General features: G+C 43.9%; 1 protein-coding gene across 1 annotated transcript in view; it reads left to right on the top strand.

The window, feature by feature from the left end:
- Positions 1 to 26,576, top strand: part of LOC144596956 (alpha-actinin-2-like) — a 66,988-nt gene that overhangs the window by 22,772 nt on the left and 17,640 nt on the right. The window contains exons 2-12 of the mRNA XM_078405853.1: positions 2,848 to 2,962; positions 4,567 to 4,686; positions 6,488 to 6,574; positions 7,608 to 7,695; positions 10,577 to 10,655; positions 13,865 to 13,946; positions 17,159 to 17,244; positions 19,284 to 19,376; positions 20,403 to 20,633; positions 22,230 to 22,377; positions 25,994 to 26,144. Of these exons, the coding sequence (XP_078261979.1) occupies positions 2,848 to 2,962; positions 4,567 to 4,686; positions 6,488 to 6,574; positions 7,608 to 7,695; positions 10,577 to 10,655; positions 13,865 to 13,946; positions 17,159 to 17,244; positions 19,284 to 19,376; positions 20,403 to 20,633; positions 22,230 to 22,377; positions 25,994 to 26,144 (1,280 nt within the window). The remainder of the gene's footprint in view (positions 1 to 2,847; positions 2,963 to 4,566; positions 4,687 to 6,487; positions 6,575 to 7,607; positions 7,696 to 10,576; positions 10,656 to 13,864; positions 13,947 to 17,158; positions 17,245 to 19,283; positions 19,377 to 20,402; positions 20,634 to 22,229; positions 22,378 to 25,993; positions 26,145 to 26,576) is intronic.

Below are 26,576 nucleotides of genomic sequence, written 5' to 3' on the forward strand. Positions count from 1 at the left end.
TATCTGCTGGCTGGCACATTCATAAAATTCACTTTTCACATGAAAACAAGCTCTATAGATTTCAACTTTGATCTCTTGGGTTTCTAGTCATCATACAACTATAATTCCTGTTTGGACCTTAAACCTGAACATCGATGTCAGTAGCTGCCGCAGATGGCCATGAGCCACCGTTCTATGTCAAGCACTTTCCTAGATTATACAACTCCAGTAACATTCAGATGATGTTAACTAGATGTAATATTGCTCATAATTTTCACTTTATTAATGTTCTTGAAATCATAAAATAATTATGACCACCTTCCTTTTGTGAAGAACTATCCCAATGAGAAAGCTAATCTCATGAAATTTAAAGGGATGCAAATGTTTGAAGAAAAGTGGCAGAATAGAGACCGCTAGAAAGGCTGGAAAGACATTTCAACTTGTTCGAAACTGTTGGAGAAAAAAAAAAGAGGAATTAAGTCACACGAGGAAAAAGAAAAATGATATAAAATTACAGACTTGTGTAGGTTTGAAGCAGAGTCTGCAAATAGCTGATAACTTGCCCTGCAGTCAGCAGTTTTCAAAAGCACGTGAATCGAGATGATGTTCTTTGATGCAGGGTAAGGTTCAAACCAAACTCAAGAACCGTGGAGTGGGGGGGGTTTGCAGCGGTAAAGATGCTGCCTGACAGCATCAGAGACCCTCGTTTGATCCTGACTGTGGGTGCTCTCTGTACGTTCATCCTGTGACCGCATGGTCTTTCTCCTACATGGTGACCGCATGGTGCTCCACCTTTCTCCTAAATTCCAAACACAAGCTGGTTTGTAGGTTCATTGGGTTCTGTAAATCGTCCTAGTGTGTCGGATAGAACAAATGTACAGGCGATCATAGGTTGGCGTGGACTCAGTGGGCCGACGGGCCTGTTTCTGTGTTGTATCTCTAAACTAAACAGAGTAGAAAAATAACTTGCATGAGGCTTTACGGAAGTCAATTAACCTACAAACCTGCATGCCTTTGGAGTGTGGGAGAAAGCATCAGCACCCGGGGGAAACACATGCAGTCACGGGGAGACTCCGTACAGACAGCACCCATTGTCACCCATGTTCTTTCTTTCAAACTCCCTTCCTCAGGATTTCATTGATCTGTATTTACTGGTATCGGTTTCAATGCTGTCCTCACATTCCTGATAGAACTTTCCTGATTGTTTTCTGTTTTGCTGTTTCTTTCTTCTCACTTTCCACAAGCCTTTTTATTCCTTGTTTCTTGCTTTTATTTCAAAATTCCTTGTTCCTATCTTTTTATTTTCTCATGATTTTAAACAATTGGAAACAGCTATTCTAATATCTCTAAATTATAAATTTTGGTCAAAGTGCCTTAAAGGATCAAAGCTATGTTATAATTATTTGAGTATTAAACCTATGTCGTTTTGTCAAAGTTGCCTGATTTTGAAGTAATGATACAGGGCTTTTAACCTGTTTAAAAGCATAATTGAAGTATAAAAGATTAAGATTGAAAAGTTTTTTAGTTGCGTACTGTCTAGTCAGCGGAAAGACTATACATGATTACGATCAAGCCATCCACAGTGTACAGATGCAGGATAATGGGAATAACGTTTAGTGCAAGATTTGGAAATAAAATGTAGAAACAAGGAACTGCGGATGCTGATTTACACAAAAGGACACAGTGTTGGATTAATTCAGCCGGTCAGGAAACATCTCTGAAATCTCAGCATCTTATTTTTTAGAAATAAAATGTTTTGTTGCTCTTGAGTTCTCTGACCCACATGATATAATTTCTATTGTTCAGTCCTGTCCCTGTTGAAGCTGGATCTTTTGACAGCAGATCATCCTTTGCTATCAAATGTCAAGCTCATTTAATCATGCTTGATACTTCCCTGGCAGAAACTGACTGCCGTACATCCACTTGTGTCTCTGAGGTATTGGCTGTGGGCTGCACTCTGTAACTGGATCTGCTGCTGTATTAGCCACAGGCCCCCATTTTGAATGTTGAGGAGTGAGAGAGAGAGAGAGAGAGAGTGTTCTTGGCAATGCTGCTTCGCCAGTCTAGGCGTCTGAATGGATTACTGCCCCAAATAGAAACTAGTCATGTTGCTTGTGCTGGGATATGCTCCAACACAGCAGATATTTTACAATTGGCGCTGCGCTGTTATACCCTCTCCTGCCCTTCATGTGAACTCTTCAGGTCAAGCTTCACTGCTGCATTCCATGATGATGCTCAAAGGAACTACACGAGAACCCAACCTTCCCCCACTCTCTCTCTCTCCCCCCCCCCTTTCTTTCACCCCCCACCCCTCCCTTTCTAGTGCTGCCACTAAAGATGTTTGAATCACTGCAGGTATTGGGCCATTCTTAGTCACGTGTGTGACCAAAAATGTGAAAAATTGTGGAATACATCTCTTCTAATTCTGAAAGCATTACAGGTATATTGTTTTGTACTGTAATATGACTTGTATATGTCGAAGTTTATCAAGTGAAATTTTTGTATGTTTTGTTGACAATGTTTGTTTAGGGTCAGAGGTCAAATATGACTGGTCACGTGTGTGATCATTTTGGTCACACATGTGACCAAGAATGACCCTATTTAGAGTAAAGCAGGACTATGGATCGACACAATTTTGAGCTGGTGTGGGTTATTGCAATTATTATATTCTAATTTCATGGACAATACATCACTATGTTTTCTAACTTATTCTCCTGTTCCTTTCCATTAAAACATTTGACACTGTCGATAAAACCAAACGCTTGAAATAAACCAAACGCTTGAAATTTGTTTTTGGAAGTTCAATCCCAAGAACAAGTTACAGGAACAAAACGGCCTTTGTGTAATAAGAATGTGTTTTTGTTTCAGACCTTCACTGCTTGGTGCAATTCACACTTGCGAAAAGCTGGCACTCAGATCGAAAATATTGAGGACGATTTCAGAAATGGCCTTAAACTTATGTTGCTATTGGAAGTTATTTCAGGTAAGTTAAGTCACGGTTTCATCAGTTTAGTTTAGAGATACAGTGTGGAAACAGGTCCTTCGGCCCACTGAGTCCGCGCCGACCAGTAATCCCCGTATACTAACACTATCCTCCTCACTGGGGATAATGCCACCACAGTTAACCTCAGGGATTTGACGTGATTTTAAAAGTGAACACCTTGGTCTCCTCAACACGACACCCCATCTCCCTGGTGTAATTCTGCACAACTTTCTTCAGGAATGAGAAAGATCTCCTCCTTGGTTTCAAGTAAGTTTCTTGATCTCAGCAGAGTTGTCATTGTCCTGATTAAGGCACTGGTCAGACTGCATTTGGAGTATTGTGAGCAGTTTTGGGCTATATCTGAGGAAGGATGTGCTGGTGTTGGAGATATACGAGGAGGTATACAAGAATAATACCAAGAATGATTGGGTTAACGTATGGTGAGCGTTTGACAGCATTGGGCCTGGACTCACTGGCGTTAAGACGGATGAAGGGGGACTTCATTGAAACTTATCGAATAGTGAAAGGCCTGGAAAGAGTGAATGTGGAAAGGATGTGTCCACTGTTGCAAGAGTCTAGGACCAGAGACCGTAGCCTCAGAATAAAAGGACGTACCTTGAGAAAGGAGATTAAGAGGAATTTCTTTGTCAAAGGGTGATGAATTTCACATGAAATTCATTGCCACAGGTGGCTGTGGAGGCCATTATTTTTAAGACGGAGATTGACAAATTCTTGATTCGTAAGGGTGTCAGGAGTTATGGGGAGAAGGTAGGAGAATGGGGTTGAGAGGGAAAGATAGATTAGCTATGATGAATAGCGAAGTAGATGATGATGATGATACTTTATTGTCACTTGTTCCTAGGAACAGTTAAATTATTTGTTTGTGCATACAAAGTACACAAAACAGTTGCCATAAAGGCGCTGACAAAGTTACCAAGAGCACTCATCCCTTTTTCGTCCCTCCCCTCCGACAGTCCCCCTTTGTTCTTGGCGACTCGGCCCGACGCCGACCTTAGCCGATGGGCCGAATAGCCTATTTCTGCTCCTATAATTTATGGACTTATTTCCCTGTGGTTGGGTGGGAAGTAATTGGCTGAACCAGTTATTTGGAAATGTTCACTCTTCTGTGTATTTTTAAAAAAAAAGATAAAACGAAGCAATGAAATCTGAGAGATCTGATTCTTGAACAGAGGGGAAGAAGTCTTTTGAAGCGTGTGTTGAGGGTGAAGTGACGTTGTGCATTCAAGATTTCTTTGAGATGGACTGGGTCATTGCAATCAGAACTGAGATCGTTCAATGTATGGAAATAAAGAATTGCAGATATTGGTTAACACAAAAGGACGTTTCGGGTCGGGACCCTTCTTCAGACTTCAGACTTTTCAATCCTTCGTCTCACACTTTCTGTCATGACCCGCTGAGTTATCCCAACATTTTGTGTAAATCTGCATTTGCAGTTCCTTCCTATACTTTTCATTTCTGGCCTTCAGGTTTAATTTAGTTTAGAGACAGTGTGGAAACAGGCCGAGGCCATAAGCAGTAGAAACGGAGGGGTTCGTAAGACATGATAAATCATTTTTATTAAACCTATTTCTTTATTTCTACAGGTGAACGACTCTCAAGGCCAGATCAGGGCAAGATGCGATTCCATAAAATTGCAAATGTTAACAAAGCTTTGGAATACATATCCAGCAAAGGAGTAAAACTTGTGTCAATTGGTGCTGAAGGTAATTGGAAATACTTAGCTGTTTTACGAGAACCCCCGGCGACTGGGTGGCCAATAACAGTACTATGAGAGACTGCTCAAAAACTATTTCACCAAATTATCAGCCTATATTCATATCTCCAATAGAAAATAAACTGACTTACTACCGGCATGTTTCAGGCTTCTTCATACGTCTGCCATTTTTTTCTTTAGTTTAGTTTAGAGATACAGCACGGAAACAAGCCCTTCGGCCCACCAAGTCCACACCGACCAATGATCACCTGTACACTACTTCAACGTTATCCAGTTTTGCATCCTACTCACTCGGGGCAATTTACAGAAGCCAATTAACCTACAATCCTGTATGTCGTTGGAATGTGGGAGGAAACTGGAGCACCCGGAGAAAACCCACAAACTCACAGGGAGAACGTGTAAATTTCCCTCAGATAGCACCCGTAGTCAGGATCGAACCCTGATCTCTGGCACTGTATGGCAGCAATTGTACAGCTGCGCCTCTGTGCCGCCCTGTCCCAGATCTAATTTATTGGCTCAATCAAGATAGGAGTTAGCCAATTCCCTACAACTTTCAGGTAGTTTAATCCCGTAGATTTTGCCAATAGGCTCTGAATATCTGAGGCTGGTAATTTGGAATCTGAAGAAGGGTCCTGACCCGAAACGTCACCTATCTATGTTCTCCAGAGATGCTGAGTTACTCCAGCAACTTGTGTCCTTGTCAGAATAGCATGTTTTTATCTTGTATTTGCATCTGGTAGGCTGGGTTATTTCCTAATAGTCAGAACTCACAAGATTCATGCGTTACGATTGTAGGAGCCGTTTATGTTAGCTACTGATGGCATATTATATTATTTTGTCTAGATATATCTTGCCGTATTATTTTGGACACTTGGGGGCGGTCATTAGATGTACAGGGTGGTGCATATATATATATGGGCATATGGGGCAGGAAGTGGCAGGCACAGGGAGGGAGAGCATACAGTTCTCATCAGACCTGGGACCAGACATGGGACCAGAGCAGCCAGCTACTATCTGTATGCGGAATAAGGAAAGCCTGGTATGTTCATCTCCTTGTATTTCAATAAACAGCCAATTAGAATGGAAATAACGACTGGAAGATCTGTTCTATTAGGTCTGCTAACTGACCTGCTGAATCTTTCCAACGTTTTCTGTTTTTATCACATTTTGTTTAGTATGGAACACACATGGAAACAAGCCCATCGGGTCGGTGCCGACCATCAATCACCCATTCACACCAGTTCTACGTTATCCCAACTTCTCATCCACTCCCTGCATGCTGGGGTCAATTTACAGAGGCCAATTCACCTACAAATGTGCACATCTATGGGATGCGGGAGACGTACTGTAGATTTCTTCTTTCAAGAGAGAGTTAGGGCAAAGGGAATCAAGGGATATGGGGAAAAAGCAGGAACGGGGTACTGATTTTGGATGATCAGCCATGATCATATTGAATGGCGGTGCTGGTTCGAAGGGCCAAATGGCCTACTCCTGCACCTTTTTTTCTATGTTTCTATGAAACCGGACACCTGAGGATACCCATGCAGTTATAGGGCGAACGTGAAAACTCAGCACAGACATCAGTTGAGGTCAGGATTGAACCTGGGTCTTTGGCACTGTAAGGCAGTGGCTCTACCAGCTGCACCACCATGGTCATCCTTCCAAGATCAAATCAATTATTAAAGCTTAACTTCGACATGATGCTTTGGTGCTGAATGGCATGAATCTATATGAAGATTGCACATTGCATGGATAGTCTGGTCAATTATTACTTTTTTTTCCTATTACAGAAATAGTAGATGGGAATGCGAAGATGACTCTTGGAATGATTTGGACTATCATCCTCCGTTTTGCTATTCAAGATATTTCTATAGAGGGTGAGACAATGGAGCCTCAGCGTTCAATTCAATGCACTGCATTTAATAAAGCCTTAGATTTACTCGAAGAGCCTATAAAATTGAAGCATCAGCAGATAAAGAAAATAAATTATCTCGGGTATTGAGCCCTAAAATATAACAATAATGGTGATTGTACTTCAGCTGCATTCATTGTTACTCTGTTGCTTGGAATTCCTCGAGTACTGGTATTATTGCTACTGTCTGGGTCTCTGAACAATACTTTTAACTCTCTGAAGAACGGCTCTGACCTGAAACATCACCTATTCCTTTTCTCCAGAGATGCTGCTTGACCCACTGAGTAACCAACATTTTGTATCTATCTTCAGTATAAACCAGCAGGTGCAGTTCCTTCCTACACACTTCAAACCCTCCTGATCCCTTCATTTTGAGAGGATTTTAATGGCAGGCTGAGAGCTTGACCAATGACTGATCTATTGGGAGGAAGTTTTAGTTATTATTGTCACATGTACTGAGGTACAATGCAAAGCTGTACACAAATACAATCAAGCTGTCCACAGTGCGCAGATGAAGGATAAAGCGTACACCATTTAGTGCAAGATAAAATCTGATTGAAGATAGTTTATAGGTCTCCATGAAGGTAGATTTACACTCTACATTATTGCTAGAAATACTGTACAATTAATGAAGGATTTTTAAAAAATCAATGCAGCTGGTATTTGGTAGCATAGACTGTGCAGATTTTGAAAAGGCAATTAGAAACCAGTGTCTCAATGTCCAACATGTCCCATCTACTCTCCTCCCACCTGCCCATATTTGGCCCATCTTCCTCTAAACCTATCCTGTACCTGTCTAAATGTTTCTTAAACAGTGTGAAAGTACCTGCAATCATCCTGGGTATCATTCTCGTAAACCTCCTCTGGACCCTCACCAACGCCAGCACATTCTTCCTCGAATATGGGCCCCAAAAGTGCTCATAAATGAATGTTTGATTGGACTTGTCCTGGTGTCACCTTGCTTTTTAAAAACTTGAAGTACGGATCTTTCTCCACAGAAACATCTGCTAAGGAGGGCCTACTGCTTTGGTGCCAGAGAAAAACTGCTCCGTACAGGAACGTAAATGTACAGAATTTCCATACAAGGCAAGTCGAGAGGCCAATCACAAGAGAAATGCATGTTGTCATTGGTGTTTTAGAACCACACAATTTGCTTTAACTTTAGAGATACAGCGTAGATTCAGGCCCTTCAGCCCATCAAGTCCGCGCCGACCAACAAACACCCCAGTATGGGACCCCCTCCACTTTTACCCCCCAGTATGGGACCCCCTCCACTTTTACCCCCCCCGTATGCACCGAACGGTCGGTCCTCAGCAGAGGCCTTACCTTTGTTCCCCTCCGCCCCCACATCAACGAGTTCCGCGTCCGCCATGACGTGGAGCTCTTCTTCCGCCGCCTCCGCCTCCGAGCCTTTTACCATGGCAAGGAGCCCCGACCCCCCAGTGATGACCCCTTCTCCCGTCTCCAACGGACCCCCTCCACTTTTACCCCCCAGTATGGCCTACTACCCTCACTAGAACTTTTTATCGCAAACTGCCGGCGTGACATCGGCCGCCTCAAATTTTCCACTCCCCTGACTAACTCCAACCTCTCCCCTCCTGAACGTGCAGCCCTCCACTCACTCCGCAACAACCCGGACTTAATAATTAAACCCGCTGACAAGGGAGGGGCTGTGGTAGTCTGGCGTGCTGACCTCTACCGCACCGAGGCCAGACGACAACTATCAGACACCTCTTCCTACCTATCCCTGGACCACGACCCCACCGATAAACACCAGACCTTCATCAGCAGCACCATCACCGACCTCACCAACTCCGGCGATCTACCCCTCAGTGCCTCCAATCTCATAGTTCCCCAGCCCCGCACGGCCCGATTCTACCTCCTACCCAAAATCCACAAACACAACTGTCCCGGCAGACCCATTGTCTCTGCCTGCTCATGCCCCACCGAACTTATCTCTACCTACCTCGACTCCATCCTATCCCCCCTGGTTAAATCCCTCCCCACCTATGTCCAAGACACCTCACACGCTCTCCATCTCCTGGATAACTTCCGGTTCCCAGGCCCCCACTCCCTCATTTTCACCATGGATGTCCAGTCACTCTACACTTCCATCCCCCACAAGGATGGTCTCGAAGCCCTCCGTTTCTTCCTCGACCGTAGAACCAGCCAATCCCCATCGACCAACACTCTCCTCCGCCTAGCAGAGCTGGTTCTTACCCTCAACAACTTCTCCTTTGACTCCTCCCACTTCCTCCAAACCAGAGGCGTAGCTATGGGCACTCGCATGGGCCCTAGCTACGCCTGCCTCTTTGTCGGGTACGTCGAACAATCCCTGTTCCAGACGTACACTGGCCCCATCCCCGAACTCTACCTCCGCTACATCGACGACTGCATTGGTGCTACCTCTTGCACCCATGCAGAACTCACTGACTTCATACACTTCACCTCCAATTTCCATCCTGCCCTTAAATATACCTGGACTATCTCTGACATCTCCCTCCCGTTTCTGGACCTCACCATTTCCATCACAGGAGAAAAACTAGTGACGGACATTTTCTACAAGCCCACCGACTCGCACAGCTATCTGGACTACACTTCTTCCCACCCGGTCCCCTGCAAAAAGTCTATCCCCTACTCCCAATTCCTCCGTCTACGCCGCATCTGCGCCCGGGATGAGGTGTTTCAGACTAGGGCTTCCGAGATGTCCTCGTTTTTCAGAAAACGGGGCTTCCCCTCCTCCATTATAGATGAGGCTCTCACTAGGGTCTCTTCTACATCCCGCAGCTCCGCTCTTGCTCCCCCTCCCCCCACTCGCAACAAGGACAGGATCCCCCTCGTTCTCACCTTCCACCCCACCAGCCAGCGGATCCAACATATCATCCACCAACATTTCCGTCACCTACAACAGGACCCCACCACTGGCCATATCTTCCCATCCCCTCCCCTCTCTGCGTTCCGCAGAGACCGTTCCCTCCGCAACTCCCTGGTCCACTCGTCCCTTCCTACCCAAACCACCCTAACCCCGGGCACTTTCCCTTGCAACCGCACGAGATGCAACACCTGTCCCTTCACCTCCCCCCTCAACTCCATCAAAGGACCCAAACAGTCTTTCCAGGTGAGACAGAGGTTCACCTGCACCTCCTCCAACCTCATCTATTGCATCCGCTGCTCTAGATGTCAACTTATTTATATCGGCGAAACCAAGCGCAGGCTCGGCGATCGCTTCGCTGAACACCTGCGCTCGGTCCGCATTAACGCAACTGATCTCCCGGTGGCCCAGCACTTTAACTCCCCCTCCCATTCCCAGTCTGACCTCTCTGTCATGGGCCTCCTCCAGTGCCATAGTGAGGCCCGCCGGAAATTGGAGGAGCAGCACCTCATATTTCGCCTGGGCAGTTTGCGGCCCGGTGGTATGAACGTCGACTTCTCCAACTTCAGATAGCTCCTCTGTCCCTCCCTTCCCCTCCTCCTTCCCAGATCTCCCTCTATCTTCCTGTCTCCACCTATATCCTTCCTTTGTCCCACCCCCGACATCAGTCTGAAGAAGGGTCTCGACCCGAAACGTCACCCATTCCTTCTCTCCCGAGATGCTGCCTGACCTGCTGAGTTACTCCAGCATTTTGTGAATAAATCCCTGTACAGTAGATCTATCCTGCAGATTAAGGACAATTTACAGAAGCAAATCAACCTGCACAAACCTGCACATCTGCGTGGGTTTCTTCCGGATGCTCCGGTTTCCTTCCGCATCGCAAAGACGTGCAGGTTTGTAGGATAATTGGTCCTCTGGAATTTGTGTTGGGGATTGGATGAGGAAGTGGGATAACACGGAACCGATGTGAACGGAGTTATGGATGGTCAGCGTGGACTCGGAGGGCCAATGGGCCATCATCCAGGCTGTATCTCAAAACTAAAACATGATGCTGTCATTTATGTTTCCAATTCTTGTTTACTCTTGTTTGTAAAGCTGGAAAGATGGCCTTGCTCTCTGTGCTCTCATCCACCGACATCGACCTGATCTTATTGACTACTCCAAGCTCCAAAAGGTCATCTGTCTGATTGACCGCATGTTGATGTGTGGTGATGTGCTGCATGCTTTTCATGCATGTCCCAATGTAGGAGATGGCTTGCGTTAACCAAGTTGAGAGCTTGGAATACTAAGAGGGAATGTCATATAGTCAGTAAAAGGACTCAAGGGACTAGAGGTTGAGCAGGCTTGGGCTTTATTCCTTGGAATGCAGGAGGATGAGGGGTGATCTTATAGAGGTGTAAAAAATCATGAGATTAATAAATCGGGTAAATGCACAGAGTAGGGGAATTGAGAACCAGAGAACATAGATGTAGGGTGAAGGTGGGGAAGATGTAAAGGGAACGTGAGGGGTAACTTTTTTACACAAAGGATGGTGGGTGTATGGAACAGGCTGCCGGAACAGGTAGCTGAGGCAGGTACTATCGCAATGTTTAAGAAACATCTAGACAGGCACATGGATAGGATAGGTTTAGTGGGAAATGGACCAAAAGCAGACGGGTGGGACTAGTGTAGGTGGAGCATGTGCTGAACATAGGCAAGTTGTGCTGAGGGGCATGTTTCCAAGCTGTATGACTCAATGAATCAGTGCATTGTTAATGTCACTGCTTGCACTTTTGAGCAAGTAACTAAACTGACAGATATTTGTTCTTGTTTCATATTCCTTGTTACAATGTCTATGTTTGTTTTGGAAATGTCTATGTCATGTTCCATGATTATTTTCCTTCTCTTTCAAGTTAGCTTGAATTTATTGTCATCTGCACAAAGTACAGCGAGGTTTCGGGGACAATGAAAATCTTGCTTGCAGCACCATCACAAGCATACAGACATAACACGCAAAACATGTTATAAATTAATTATACAAAGCTTTGTTGTAACGTGCTTCCACTGAGAATCACACAAGGTGCTGGAGTATCTCAGCGGGTCAGGCAGCATCTACGGAGGGAAATGGACAACTGATGTTGTGGGTTGGGGCCCTTCTTTGAGCCTGATGAAGGGTCCAACAAACGTCGCCTGCCCAACTCCCCCACAGATGCTGCCTGACCCTCTGAGTTCCTGTCTATTCCCTCCACAGATGATGCCTGATCTGCTGAGTTACTCCAGCACTTTATGTTTTGCTCCAAATTCCAGCATTGACAGTCCCTGTACCTCCGGAGAGAATCTATTGCGTTTGGCTCAGAGTAATGTTTCTGCAGAGATAAGACAATGTTTCAAGTTTACCAGGATGAACAGGGACAAACTGTACTGAAGTTAAAATTATAATAGCAGGAGGCCTCGGCAATGAAAATAGCCCAGCGCACAAACGTGAGATGGGATCTACAGCAAATTGGCCTCCCGTATAGTCACAGTGTGAAAACAGGCCCTTCACCCCAACTTGTCCACACTGGCCAACATGTCCCATCTACACCAGTCCCATTTCACTGCACATCGTGTATGTGTATGTGACAAATAAATTTGACTTGACCTACCTGTGTTTGACCCAGATCCCTCTAAACCTGTCCTGTCCATGTACCTGTCTAAATGTTTCTTAAGTGTTGTGATTGTACCTGCCTCAACTACCTCCTCTGCCAGCTCATTCCATACACCCACCATTGTGTGAAAAATTTACCCCTCGAGTTCCAATTAAATCTTTCCCCCCCTCACCTTAAATCTGTTCCCTGGTTCTCGGTTCCCCTATGGCCAATAGTGTCTACCCGATATCATAATTTTGTATATTATAACTCGCTATAGTTACTTTTTCCATAGGGTTTTCAGAAATAAATGTGTTTTTACTACCAATTAATTTATTTTGTTACTGGAAGCCAAAAATACTACAGTCTACATTTTAAATTGTTTTTAATAGAGTATGGTTGCACAAATGTCAATAGAAATGATTGATTCTCAATTTCCAAAGTATCTCTTAAATGGCCTCCTGCAGTGAAACTGGCAGCCTGGGTTTTTAAGTAACTATGGTATCTTAATTTAGTTTAGAGATACAGCATGGACACAGGCCTTTCGGCCCATCGAGTCCACGTCATCCATCAATCACCCATTCACACTAGCTCTATGTTATCCCACTTACTCATCCACTCCCTACACACCCGAAGCAATTTAGAGAGGCCAATCACCCTGCAAACCCCCATGTCTTTGGGATGTGGGAGGAGACTGGAACACGCAGTGGTTGGATAAACTGTCGACACCAGAATTAAGAAAAAAACAAGTTTCTGTCCAGCTGCTTAAATTGTCTGTTTTCTCATACAATCTTGTTAATTGTTTATCTGAAATGTTGTCATTTATGGTATCAAGTGTTACTTTGCTGTCATTTTTATTGTCTCACTGCATGCTTGCTCCTCTATACCGTTGCCCCATTGTGTTTGGGTTATGCCTTTATGCATGTAGCTGGAAGAATAGGTAAGCACTTTAATGTCTCATTCATGAAGACTAATCTCATTAGATGTGACAAGCTGTGTGAGGTACTTAACATGTTTCTGCCTTAAACTTATTGCAAAGTGTGCTTTAATGTTATTGATGTTGCAAAGCAATTTAGCAAAAATCTGGGTTGATACTGATTTTGTGCAGTAATACAAATTGTGTGACTGCCGAATCGGTGGCCGAGTTCACATCTCTTGCATAAGATCCATTTGCTCCAATCCCTACATATCCATGTGCCTATCGAAATGCCTCTAAAACATCACAGATAGACATAAAGTGCTGGCGTAACTCAGCGGGTCAGGCAGCATCCACAAGGATGGGTGGTGTTTCGGGTCTAGAACCTTTTTCAGACTGCCGGACTTCCCAGAACGTCATCTATCCATTTTCTCCAGAGATGCTGCCTGACCTGCTGAGTTACTCCAGCATTTTGTGTCTATCTTTGGTATATACCAGCATCAGCAGTTCCTTTCTATACACTCTTAAACAGCTGCATCGTTTCTGAGGATGCCAAGTACCCATTAATATCACATGTAATAATGATCCATTGATATCCATTGAAACTGCTTTAGCTACAGATCTACCCATAAGCCAAATTTTCATTTATCACGTATGTAGTGTTTAAATGATAGGAACATCTTTGTTCCCTGTGATGTAATTAACTATCAACCTAATGGCATCATACTTGGGTTAAGCTAAATCGTTTAGTTTCTGCTACTAAAAAAACAGGTAGTATATACTGTAGTGGGAGACGAATGCATTGCAATTTTCTGTCAGTGTTTGTTAGCACTGAATAACAATACTCTTTCCTATATATAGGATGATGCACTTTACAACTTGAACCTTGCTTTTGAGATTGCAGAAAAAGAACTGGATATTCCTAAAATGCTGGATCCTGAAGGTAAAGAGTTTTCTCGAGTTGCAATTCTGACTTTCCTATTGTGACCATTAATCAGAGCTCACATATCAACCCTTTGGAGTAGAAATTGGGAAGCTGAGAAATTGTTTAGCAGTGAGCAGAGCAGATGTCAAGCCTGACCTCCTCTGGATTCTTCAACAGATATTTAAGCCACAATGTCAGTCAACAGAAAGTGCTACTTTAAACGCTTGCCAGTGAGTTGAGGAATGCATTGTCTACAGCATTTGCAACCAACCATGGGGCCACATATTTTCCGCTTTCACCTATGTCGTTTCCTTCCTTCCTAAACACCGCTATCCCATTTAACTTTAAAAACCTCGGGTGGCGCTGCTGGTTGAGCTGCTACCTCACAGCGCCAGAGACCTGAGTCTGATCCTGACTTTGGGTCACTTATCTACCTGCACATAACCCATATTCCTCCATTCCCCACATATCCATATGTCTCTCCAAAAGTCTTTTAAATGCCACTAATGTGTCTGCTTCAACCACGTTCCAGGCACTCGCCATCCTCTGTGTATTAAAAAATAAACTTGCCCCACACATCCCCTTTGAACTTTGCCACTCTCAACTTAAACCTATGCCCTCTAGTATTTGATTTTTCCATCCTGGGAAAAAGTTATGGTTGTCTACCCTATCTATGCTTCTCATAAGTTTATATACTTCTATCAGATCTCCTTGTTACCTTTGGCATTCCAGAGAAAACAATACAAGTCTGTCTCAACTCTGCCTGTATCTAATACCCCCTAATCCAGGCGTCATTCTGGTAAAGTCGAGGAGTATCGGTATTCCTTTTCTCCAGAGATGCTGTCTGACCTGTTCTTTTTCTCCATAGATGCTGCCTGACCTGCTGAATTACTCCATATTTTTGTGTCTGTCATTCTGGTAAACCTCCTCTGCACCCTTTCCAAAGCCTCCATGCCCTTGCTGTAATGGGCCACCTGAACTGCACACAATACTTTCAGGGAATGGCAACACAATGACCTGCTGAGTTACTCCAGCACTTTGTGTCTTTTTTTTTGTAAACCAGCATTATGTCGTACCCTTCAACATCCTCCTCCTTCAGTGGGAAAATGCAGGTCAGAGAGCGGAGTGAGGATTCGCACTGATGTGAATCTTAGAGTCACAGTGTGGAAACAGCCCGTTCGGCCCAACTTGCCCACACCAACCAACATGTCCCATCTGCACTAGTCCCACCTGCCAGTATTTGGTTCAAATCCCTCTAAACCTATCCTATCCATGTTTCTGTTCAAATGTTTCTGAAACGTTGCGTTAGTATCTGCCTCAACTACCTGCTCTGGCAGTTTGTTCCATGCACCCACCACCCTTTGTGTAAAAAGGTTACCCCTTAGGTAACTTTACCCAGAGTAGGGGAAACTCCCAATATCGTTCAGTAGGTACTTTAACGAATGATGGTACCTAATTTATCTGAGCCCTTCTTGTCCAAAATATCAATCTAACTTGACATTTAGTAAAGTTACAATTTTCTTTCTGTACAGATTTTGTAAATACAGCAAGACTTGACGAAAGAGCTGTTATGACTTATGTTTCCTGTTACTACCATGCGTTTGCGGGTGCAAGGAAGGTGAGGTCAAAAGCTGTGGAACATCCAGACATTTAACCTTCAACTTTCTGATTTCTAGCTTTCACATCTCCCATTGTTTTCTCAGCTGGATTTCGGTTTTTTTTCCTTCACTTTTTTGTTCCCTCTTCCAGTAATTTTAGATTTCAGTTTCTGGTATGTTCTTTCTTGCCATTTGATCTGCTTTTAGTTTTCAGCCTACTTCAGCGTTAATTTCTTCACCTGCAAGTAATTCTCGAATTCCCTGTGACCATTAGAGGCCTCTTAATTCACATCAAGAGTAATGGAAGGATTAGAACCCTGATGGAAGGATTACAACCCTATCCCTAATGCAAAGTGCTGGTGTAACTTGGCATGCCAGGCAGCGTCTTTGGAGGACCAGGATAATATTATTAAGGGATTGGACACGCTAGAGGCAGGAAACATGTTCCCGATGTTGGGGGAGTCCCGAACCAGGGGCCACAGTTTAAGAATAAAGGGTAGGCCATTCAGAACGGAGATGAGGAAAAACTTTTTCACTCAAGAGTGTTGTGAAGCTGTGGAACTCTCTGCCTCAGAAGGCAGTGGAGGCCAAAACCCTGGATGCTTTCAAGAGAGAGTTAGATAGAGCTCTTAATGATAGCGGAGTCAAGGGATAGGGGGAGAAGGCAGGAACGGGTTACTGATTGTGGATGATCAGCCATGATCACGGTGAATGGTAGTGCTGGCTCTAAGGGCTGAATGGCCTACTCCTGCACCTATTGTCTAGGATAGGTGGCGATTTTGATCAGTAGAAACAAGGAACTGCAGATGCTGGCTTACAAAAAAGACACAAAGTACTGAAGTAACTCTGAGTCAGAGAGCTTCCCTGGAGAACATGGATAGTGATGTTTGTGTCAGGACCCTACTTCAAGTCAGAAGAAGGATCCCAACCCGGAACATCACCTATCCATGTTCTCCAAAGTTGCTGCCTGGCCCACTGAGTTATTCCAGCACTCTTAAGTTTTGTTTTGGATGAAGAGCCTTCCTCTAGTCCTCCAGAGATGAAGGACCTGAAAATGTGGAGTCTTGAAGAAGGTCACAACCCAAAAAGTCACTCATCATTTTTCTCCAGAGATGCTGTCTGACCCGCTGAGTTAATCCAACACATTATCTCTATCTTTGGTATATACCAGCATCTGCAGTTCCTTCCTACACCTCATAAAATGCTACCTGACTTGCTGTTACTCCAGCACTTTGTGCTCTACACAATGTTCCAGCATCTGCAGTCCCTTGTCTCTACCAAAAGGATTATCTAGTAAATGAGAGCATGACAATGCACACCAGTTAACCCATGAACGTCTCACTGCATTGGTTCTGTGGAACTTTCAGAATGAAAGACAGCCATTGTACAAGAGAGATTTTCTTTTAAGAGGACTCTAAATTTTATTATTTTTGTCGTTAATTTTTAAAATGGGAGTATTAAGATGTGTGGGTAAGTAAATGCCATTTATTAAACTTAGAAAATGGAGCAAGCTATGGCCCTGATGTATTTTATTTACAAAAGGACTACCGAGTTGCACCTTGATTATCCCATCCTTGTTCTCCTGCTATTCCTTCCCTTATCTGTCACTTTATTATTTATCATCTTCATCAGATATTGTGAACACACCTAAACCTGATCAGAGGGCTCTTATGACATATGTTTCCTGTTTCTATCATGCTTTTGCTGGAGCAGAACAGGTATTTTGCAGTGTTGCCTTTGATTTTCTTTTCTTCTGAAATGTACTTTATTTTTGTTATTTGTGCATGTTGTGCTTTGCATTGATTCTCCAGCTCCAATTAATTATTCACGCTCACTCATCATCACTAACATGACAGATAGTGCAGCCACACTTAAATTTGAAGTTATCAGTACAACATTTATTGCATTGCCGCAATGTAAGGAAACCAAATTGGTCTGCATCTTTGTCTTCCAAGGAAAGATTTTTGAAATAACACAATTTAAAACTGAATCTGAAGAAGGGTCGTGACCCAAAATGTCACTCATCCTTTTTCTCCAGAGATGCTGCCTGACCCGCTAAGCTACTCCAGCACTTTGTGTATATCTTCGATATAAACCAGCATCTGCAGTTCCTTCCTACACATACAAGGAAATAATTCACTTCAACAGCAAACACTTCATTATTAAGGGCGTCAAACATTATGGAAGGCAGGAGAATGGGGTTGAGAGGGAAAGATAGATCAGTCATAATTGCATGGCGGAGTAGACTTGATGGGCCAAATGGCCTAAATCTGCTCCTAGAATTTGTGAACTTCAGAGGCACAAACTCAGCAGGTCAGGCAGCATCTCTGAAACATTCCCATGCCGTGGAACCATGTTTCGATAAGAACAGACACTTCTGGGAAAAGAGAGAAGAAATGGGAAGAATATAAGATTGGAGGGAAATGCAAAGTGTTGGAGGATCTCAGCAGGCGAGGCAGCACCTATGGGGGGGAATGGACAGGTAACTATTCGGGTTGGGTCGTTCTTCAGATTGATTGTAGTGGGGGGGGGGTGTGAGGGGACAAAGCCAGGCAAGTGATAGGGGGATGCAGGTAATGGGGGTTTGATTGGAAGATGGGTGGAGTAAGTGACAAAGGCCAGAGATGAAAATTAGACAATAGGATATGAGAAAAGGCCAGAAGAGGAGGAGTGAAATGTAAAACCAGCATCTGCAGTTTCTTCGTGTCTCCATTAGACATAAGGAATTTGTCTTGTTTCAAGAGAAAGATTGCTTTATGACTTTAGAATTTAGAGAAACAGGCCTATCGGCCCAACAAGTCCCCAAAAATCAGATATCACCCCGTACACCAACGTACACACACTACGGACAATTTCACAACTTACTAAAGCCAATAAATCTACAAACCTGTATGTCTTTGTAGTGTGGGTGGAAACTGGAGCATCCTGAGAAAACCCACACCGTCACAGGGTGAATGTACATGCTCCATATAGAGTACCCAGGATCAAACCAGGGTCTCTGGTGCTGTAAAGCAGCAACTCTACCATTGCGCCACTGTGCCGCTTAATTATGTCTCGAACCTTTGTGCCAGATTTTCCAATTGCATCTTCGTTAATCTAGACTTCATACAGTGCAATCTCATAACTGTGCAGTTGGTTTTCTGCCTTGATAATTGTAGTTCATGCTTCAAATTGCCTTCAAGTAATGTTACAGGATTTCAAGGAAATAAATGAGTTAGTCTCCTGTGATGTTGAACATGAGGAGTCCAGAATTACTGCAGTTTCTGCACAAAGCTGAAAGAATGTTGGAATGACCTCTCTTCTCTCCGATTGTTGCTTTACACAGAAAACGACAGAATCATTGAATCAAGAAATGGTCAGCAGAGAAATGGTCCTTTTTAGTTCACTTTGCCCATGCTGAATGTGATACCCATCTTTGCAAATCTCCTTTACCTTTTATTTAGAATTGCCAATCTTTTCTACTTTGATTAAATTTTGTGTGCTTTTAAACTATTTCTCATGTTTTAACAGCATGCCTTACATACTGTAGCATCCGGTCTTGGAAACTTTGGAATAAAGCAATTTTTGAATGATCAATAAATGGCGGGGGTTTGCTTCATGCTTGAACGTTAGTTGAAAATTTCATGTTTCCAAGTGTGAACATCTTAGCTAAATCTAATACTTTGCACTTTTCTGAGCTGAACTCTTCCGTTTCCTGTATGAAGTAGTTGTTTATGCACCTGTTTTGGTCTAAAATATGGTTTATCTTTCATCGCAGGCTGAGATGGCAGCCAACAGGATATGTAAGATACTGGGCGTTAATCAGGAGAATGAAACATCAATGGCAGATTATGAGAAGCTGGCCAGTGAGGTAAACTCTCAGTTATTCCAATTACATTTTAAGCTTCAAAAGGACACCGTGTTGGAGTAACTCAGTGGCTCAGGCAGCATCACTGGAGATCATACATACTGTAGGTGATGTTTTGGGTTGGAATCCTTTTTAAGACAAAGGACAGTCTCGACCTAAAACATCAACTATCCATGTTCTCCAGAGATTGCTGCCTGACCTGCTGAGTTGCTCCAGCAAGTTACATACCATAATTTCATTCAGCGGTCACTCAGTGAAACAACAAACTCAGTCCTTTGTTCCCGATATGATCAGATGCCTCGGTTACAACAGGTTTCGTCTGCTATAACATGACTTGGTTAAGAAGAGGTCCATAATAATGAGGGTAGACTGTATTAATACCAGAGGCTGATGTCTCAAGACATCAGGTTAGAAATTTGACTTGCAATCACTAGTCATAAGCAGGTGATTATAATATACACCGGTCATTACAAACTGCTCCAAATAATTTATTTCAATAACCAAGATTAGGAGGGGATTGCAATGGTATAATGCCCATATTACATTAATGACCAAAGGTATCATGCCAGCAAAACATGAATGACCAATGGTGTCATGCCATATAACATTTTGTAGGTGTCAATGGTTATGGGGAGAAGGCAGAAGAATGGGGTTGAGAAGGAACTAGTGATAGAGTCTAGGAACAGAGGCCACAGTCTCAGAATAAAAGGACGTACCATTAGGAATTAGATGAGGTGGAATTCCTTTAGTCAGGAGGTGATGAATCTGTGGAATTCAAGTAAATTAATATTTTTAAGGTGGGGATTGATAGATTCTTGATCAGTACAGGTGTCAGGGGTTATGGGGAGAAGCCAGGAGAATGGGGTTGAGAGGGAAAGATAGATCAGCCATGATTGAATGGAGGAGTAGACACGATCGGCCGAATGGCCTAATTCTGCTCCAAAACCTATGAGTTACTCCAGCACTTTGCCTCAATCTTAATTCTCCCCGACCTTGGGTAAAAGTGAGTTGAATTCCTGTGCCCGGCAGCTCCTGCAGTGGATTCAGAGGACCATCCCTTGGCTGGAGAATCGGACCTCGGAGAAGACCATGCAGGCCATGCAGCAGAAGTTGGAGGACTTCCGAGACTATCGGCGCCTGCACAAGCCGCCCAAGATCCAAGAGAAATGCCAACTGGAAATCAACTTCAACACGTTGCAGACCAAGCTGAGGATCAGCAACAGACCAGCCTACATGCCATCTGAGGGCAAGATGGTCTCTGTAAGCCATTTAAAAAGCCTTGGATAGGAGATTAGATGTTGAATGGCTTCCCGGGTGTCCATAAGCTAGTTTGCATGATTTTTCATTAAAGTTGATAACAGCATAGTCACAGGTTCATTGTTTGGTGAATATTTTGTGGCCAAAACCATTTACTGTGCACAGAGGCAAAATCATGGTCTTGCTAATCCTAGCCTTGCCCCATCACTGCTGATTGTTGGACAGTTCAGTTTAATTTATTATTGTCATGTGCACGAAGGTACAGAGAAAAGTGTTTTTGTTACGTGCCATCCAGTCAGCGCAAAGGCAATACATGATTACAATCAAGCCGTCCACAGTATACAGACACAGGATAATGGGAATGGTTTAATGCATGGTAAAGTCAGTTAAATGATAGTCTGAGGATCTCCAGAGGTTAGGACCGCTCTCTAGTTGTTGATAGGATGGTTCAAATGCCTAATAACAGGAAAAAACTGTCCCTGAATCTGGAGGTACTTCTGTACCTCTTGCCTGATGGGAGAGCGGACAAGAGGGAGTGACCATCCAGTCTCTGCCAAGCCCTTTTAGAAAGATCTCATCAATATCATACCCATGTTCTTGTTGAAATACCGGATGATGAAATTATTGAGGGTGTACGACATTCCATCCACCTACAGTAACAGCGACTTGTTTGATAGAACCTTTCTCAGAGTTAAAATCATAAATGGAAAATATGAGTGTTCACATATGAAGAAATAAATGGAAGGTTGGAATAAAAGGGGATGAAGGTGTGTTACATTACTTTGCTTTGCAGTACCAAGCAGAGTGTAGCTGCCTTCTGATGTTGAGAAATTGATCTTTTCATTTGGGTTTGCGGGAAGTTCAAATCCTGGATTTCTTCTCGTATTGTTGTGATCAATTCAGAGTTGTCTTCGCAGATCCTTGGGGATGGGATTTACTTGTGATCACAGGTGGATATTCAAGAAATGGCACTGGAACATTGAACATGTAGCAGTGCAGTAGTGCGATAGACCCTTCGGCCCGCTATGTTTGTGCCGAACATGATGCCAAGTTAAATAAATCTTCTCTGCCTGCATGTGATCCATATTCTGCATATGCACATTCCTATCTAAAGGTCTTTAAATACCACTAATTAATGTCTTCCCCACCAATCCTGGCAGCAAGCTCCTGGCACCCACTATCCTCAAAGTAAAAAACGTGCCATGCACATGTCCTTTAAACTTTCCCCTCTCGCCTTCTTAGAGTCTAATATTAGAACATTTCAGATCTTGAGTACCAAACAGGAAGCTTTATAGGGTACTTAACAACTAGATTCCTCTGATGCATACTGAGAGCCTGCCTATAGCACTCTCTTTGTGCATACTATATAATATATAATAAATGAATAAATAAAATCTACAACTTGCCCTGCTCATCTCCTTTAACTTTTGCCCCTCTTACGTTAAAGGTATGTCCTTTAGTATTTGACATTTCCACCTCTCAGGTTAAAATTATATTCTCGAGTATTTCACAATTCTATTCTGGGAGAAAAAAGGTTATGACTATCTATACCCTGATCAAAGATGTAGAAAACAATTCACCTCCCCCTCTTCCATCCAGGACATTGCAAGTGCTTGGCAGCGCCTTGAACAGGTAGAGAAGGGTTATGAGGAATGGCTTCTGAGTGAGATAAGACGGCTGGAACGCATGGAACATCTGGCTGAGAAGTTCAGACAGAAAGCCACGACTCAGGAAATATGGTCACATGGTAAGGAAACACCTGCTAAATTTGCGTGACCAAATACTGTCTGATTGTCTACATGTGCTTGTGTATAACAGGGCGGCACAGTGTTGCAGCAGGTAGAGCATCTGCCTCACAGTGGCAGAGACCCAGGTTCATATGTTCTAGAAGCAGAATTACACCATTCGGCCCATCACGCCTACTCTGCCATTCAATCATAGCTGATCTATCATTCCCCCTCAACCCAATTCTCCTGACTTCTCCCTATAACCCCTGACATCCAAACTAACCTTGATCCTGACCTCGGGTGCTGTCTGTGTGGAGTTTGCACTTTCTCCCTTTGACCACATGGGTTTCCTCCAGGTGCTCCGATTTTCTCACACATCCCAAAGACATGTGAGTTTGTAGGTTAGTTGGCCTCTGTAAAGTGCCCCTAGCGTGTGGGGAATGGATGCGAAAGTGGGATAAGATGGAACTAGTGTGACGTTGAATCAATGGTCAACGTGGACTGTGGGCCGAAGGGCCTGTTCGCATGCTATATCGCTAAATTAAACTAAGCAATAACAAGTGAGATAAGACGACTGGAACGCCTGGAATATCTGGCTGAGAAGTTCAGACTGAAAGAAACGACTCAGGAAATATGGTCACATGGTAAGGAAACACCTGCTAAATTTGCGTGACCAAATACTGTCTGATTGTCTATATATTAACCTAAGTAATAACAATATATCATTATTGCCAAGTTCCTAAAGATACAAAACTTAATTGATTGAAAGACATGGCATTATTTCACTCCCTGCACACGAGGATGCTGCAAGGCAGCAGCACTACCAGCTGCATCACACTCTCGCCCTGACCATATTATCCCTAAATACAATCTTAGTTTGTTGGATTGCATTTTTGTGTTCATCGTAGAGTAATATTGTTATTATTGCTCTGGTTATTTTTATACAACTACTAATTGTATTGTCGTTATTTTGTGAGATTTTGAATGGTCAGTCTCTTCTCATTATAAAGATAGACACAAAATGCTGGAGTAAGTCAGCGGGTCAGGCAGCATCTCTGGAGAAAATGGATAGGTGATGTCCTGACCTGAAACATCACCTATACATATTTCCGGATATACTGCCTGACCTGCTGAATTATTTAGCATTTTGTGTCTATGTTTGGTATAAGTCAGCACCTGCAGTTCCTTTTTATTACGGGTCGACCCATTTTTATTTTTGTTCTGGTTATTGTTTTAGACTTGAGAGAAACAGCATGGAAACAGGTCCTTCAGCCTACCCAGTCCACTCTGAGCAGTGATCATCCCATACAATCGCACTATCCTACACAGTAGGGACAATTTACAATTTTGCAGAAGCCAATTATCCTACAAATCGGTACATCTTTGGAGTGTGGAAGGAAACTGGAGCACCCGGAGAAAACCCACGCGGACACAAGGGGAATGTATAAATTCTGTTACAGACAGCACCCGTAGTCAGGATCGAACCCATGTCTGGCGTTGTAAGGCAGCAACTCTGCTGCTGTACCACTGTGCCGCCCCTTGTTGTATTGGGGGCTTATTTTGTCTAACCAAGAAGGTGCCCTGGAGGATGTTGGGGGAGTCCAGAACCAGGGGCCACAGTTTAAGAATAAGGGGTAGGCCATTTAGAACAGAGATGAGGAAAAACTTTTTCAGTCAGAGAGTTGTGAATCTGGAATTCTCTGCCTCAGAGGGCAGTGGAGGCCAATTCTCTGAATACATTCAAGAGAGAGCTAGATAGAGCTCTTGAGGATAGCGGAGTCAGGGGGTATGGGGAGAAAGCAGGAACGGGGTACTGATTAAGAATGATCAGCCATGATCACATTGAATGGTGGTGCTGGCTCGAGGGGCCGAATGGCCTACTCCTGCACCTATTGTCTAGGACACGTGGAGATTGCATATTGCGTTACCTGCTGCTCTGATTGCCTGTGATTAAAACAAAGAACCCGACTGTAAGCCTGGCATTACTTACCCACAGCCCAGAATAACTGGAGTAAATCGTACCAAACACATAGGGTTACACCGAACATAGATGTGACTTAGAATATAGGTCTGTCCTAAATGTGAGGCCACATTGCGGGTATTCTGTTCAGTTTTTGTCGCCCTGTTATAATGGTGCCAAAACTGGTGACTCTGTATACTGTCTCAGTGTACTACTGTGATACACTTGTACTGTATCTGGGGTACCTAAGATGTGTAAGTGCTTATGTATAGTGAAACTAGTACTGAACTATACGCAAAAATGAATTTCACTGCACTTCACTACATGCGACAAATAAAGTACCATTGTTAAGCTGGAAAGGGTGCAGAGAAGATAGCAAGGACTAGCGAGGATATTGCAAGGACTCGAGGGCCTGAGCTATAGGGAGAGGTTGGGCAGGCGAGGACTTTATTCCTTGGAGCGCAGGAGGATGAGGGGTGAACTTATAGAGGTGTATAAGATCATGAGATGAATAGATAGGGTAAATGCACAATCGTTTACCCAGTATAGGGGAATCAAGAACCAGAAGACATTGGTTTAAGGTGAGGAGGGAAAGATTTAAAAGGAACCTGAGGGGCAACTTTTTTGCACAAAGAATGGTAGATAAATGGAACGAGATGCCGTAAGAGGTAGAGGCAAGTACTATCACAATGCTTAAACATTCTGACAGATTCATGGATAGGACAGGTTAGTGGGATATGGGCCAACGCAGGCAGGCGGGAGTGTGATGGGGTTTTAGAGATACAGTGCAGCAACACACCCTTCGGCCCACCAAGTCTGCACTGACCAGTGATCATCCTGTACACAAGCACTAATCCTACACACTAGGGACAATTTCCAATTTTTACCGAAGTCAATTAATCTACAAACCTGCATGTCTTTGGAGTGTGGGAGTGAAATGGAGCACCCGGTGAAAACCTGCACGGTCATTGGGAGAACGTCCAAACTCCGTACAGACAGCACCCGTAATCAGGATCAAACCCGGGTCTCTGGCGCTGTAAGACAGAAACTCTATCGCTGCGCCACTGTGCTGCCCACAGTGTTGGTCAGCGTGGGCAAGTGGACCAAAGAGCCTGTTTCCACGCTGTATGACTATGACTCTCTTTGACTCTATGACTCAGACCATATTCAGACAATGAATCCCTGAGATCATAGAGTACATTGTTCTCCATTCCCCATCTCGCCCTCTACTCTGTTAATTCCATTGTCTGGAATCCCCAAGTATATCCTTGCACCCTGATTTTCGCTTGCAAGTTCAAAGTAATTGGGGCACAAAGTTCATATTTTATATTTCATATTTCAGATACAGCGCGGAAACAGGCCTTTTCGGCCCACCAAGTCCGCACCGCCCAGCGATCCCCGCACACTAACACTATCTTACACACACTAGGGACAATTTTTACATTTACCCAGTCAATTAACCTACATACCTGTACGTCTTTGGAGTGTGGGAGGAAACCGAAGATCTCGGAGAAAACCCACGCAGGTCACGGGGAGAACGTACAAACTCCGTACAGATGGCGCCCGTAGTCAGGATCGAACCTGAGTCTCCGGCGCTGCATTCGCTATAAGGCAGCAACTCTACCGCTGCGCCACCGTGCCGCCCGGTGGTTAATGTGGACTCTTGTTTTCCACAGGGAAAGATCAAACCTTGGTGCAAAAAGACTACGAATCTGTCACTTTGACCGAAGTGCGGGCTTTGCTGAAAAAGCACGAGGCATTTGAGAGTGATCTGGCAGCACATCAGGACCGCGTGGAGCAAATTGCTGCCATCGCACAGGAGCTGAAGTAAGTTCCATTTGCAGCCTGACAACAAGAAGACACACCATGGGCGTCACAGTGGCGCAGCGGTAAAATTTCTGCCTTACAGTACTTGCAGCGCCAGAGACCCTGGTTCAATCCTGAACACTCTGTATGGAGTTTGTACGTTCTCCCTGTGACTGCGTGGGTTTTCTCCGAGATCTTTGGTTTCCTCCCACACTCCAAAGATGTACAGGTTTGTAGGTTAATTGGCTTGGTATAAGTGTAAATTGTCCATAGTAGGATAGTGCGAGGGTCGGTGCAGACTCGGTGGACCGAAGAGCCTGTTTCCATGCTGCATCTCTAAACTAAACGCTGTTGGAGGAATTCAGCAGGTCTTTGGACTTTAGAGATAGAGCGAAAACAGGCCATTCTGTCTACCAAGTCTGCGCTGAAGAGCGATCCCCCCCCCGTACACTA

The sequence above is a fragment of the Rhinoraja longicauda genome, chromosome 9 (assembly GCF_053455715.1).
Source record: "Rhinoraja longicauda isolate Sanriku21f chromosome 9, sRhiLon1.1, whole genome shotgun sequence".
In the NCBI taxonomy this organism is placed as follows: Eukaryota; Metazoa; Chordata; class Chondrichthyes; order Rajiformes; family Arhynchobatidae; genus Rhinoraja; species Rhinoraja longicauda.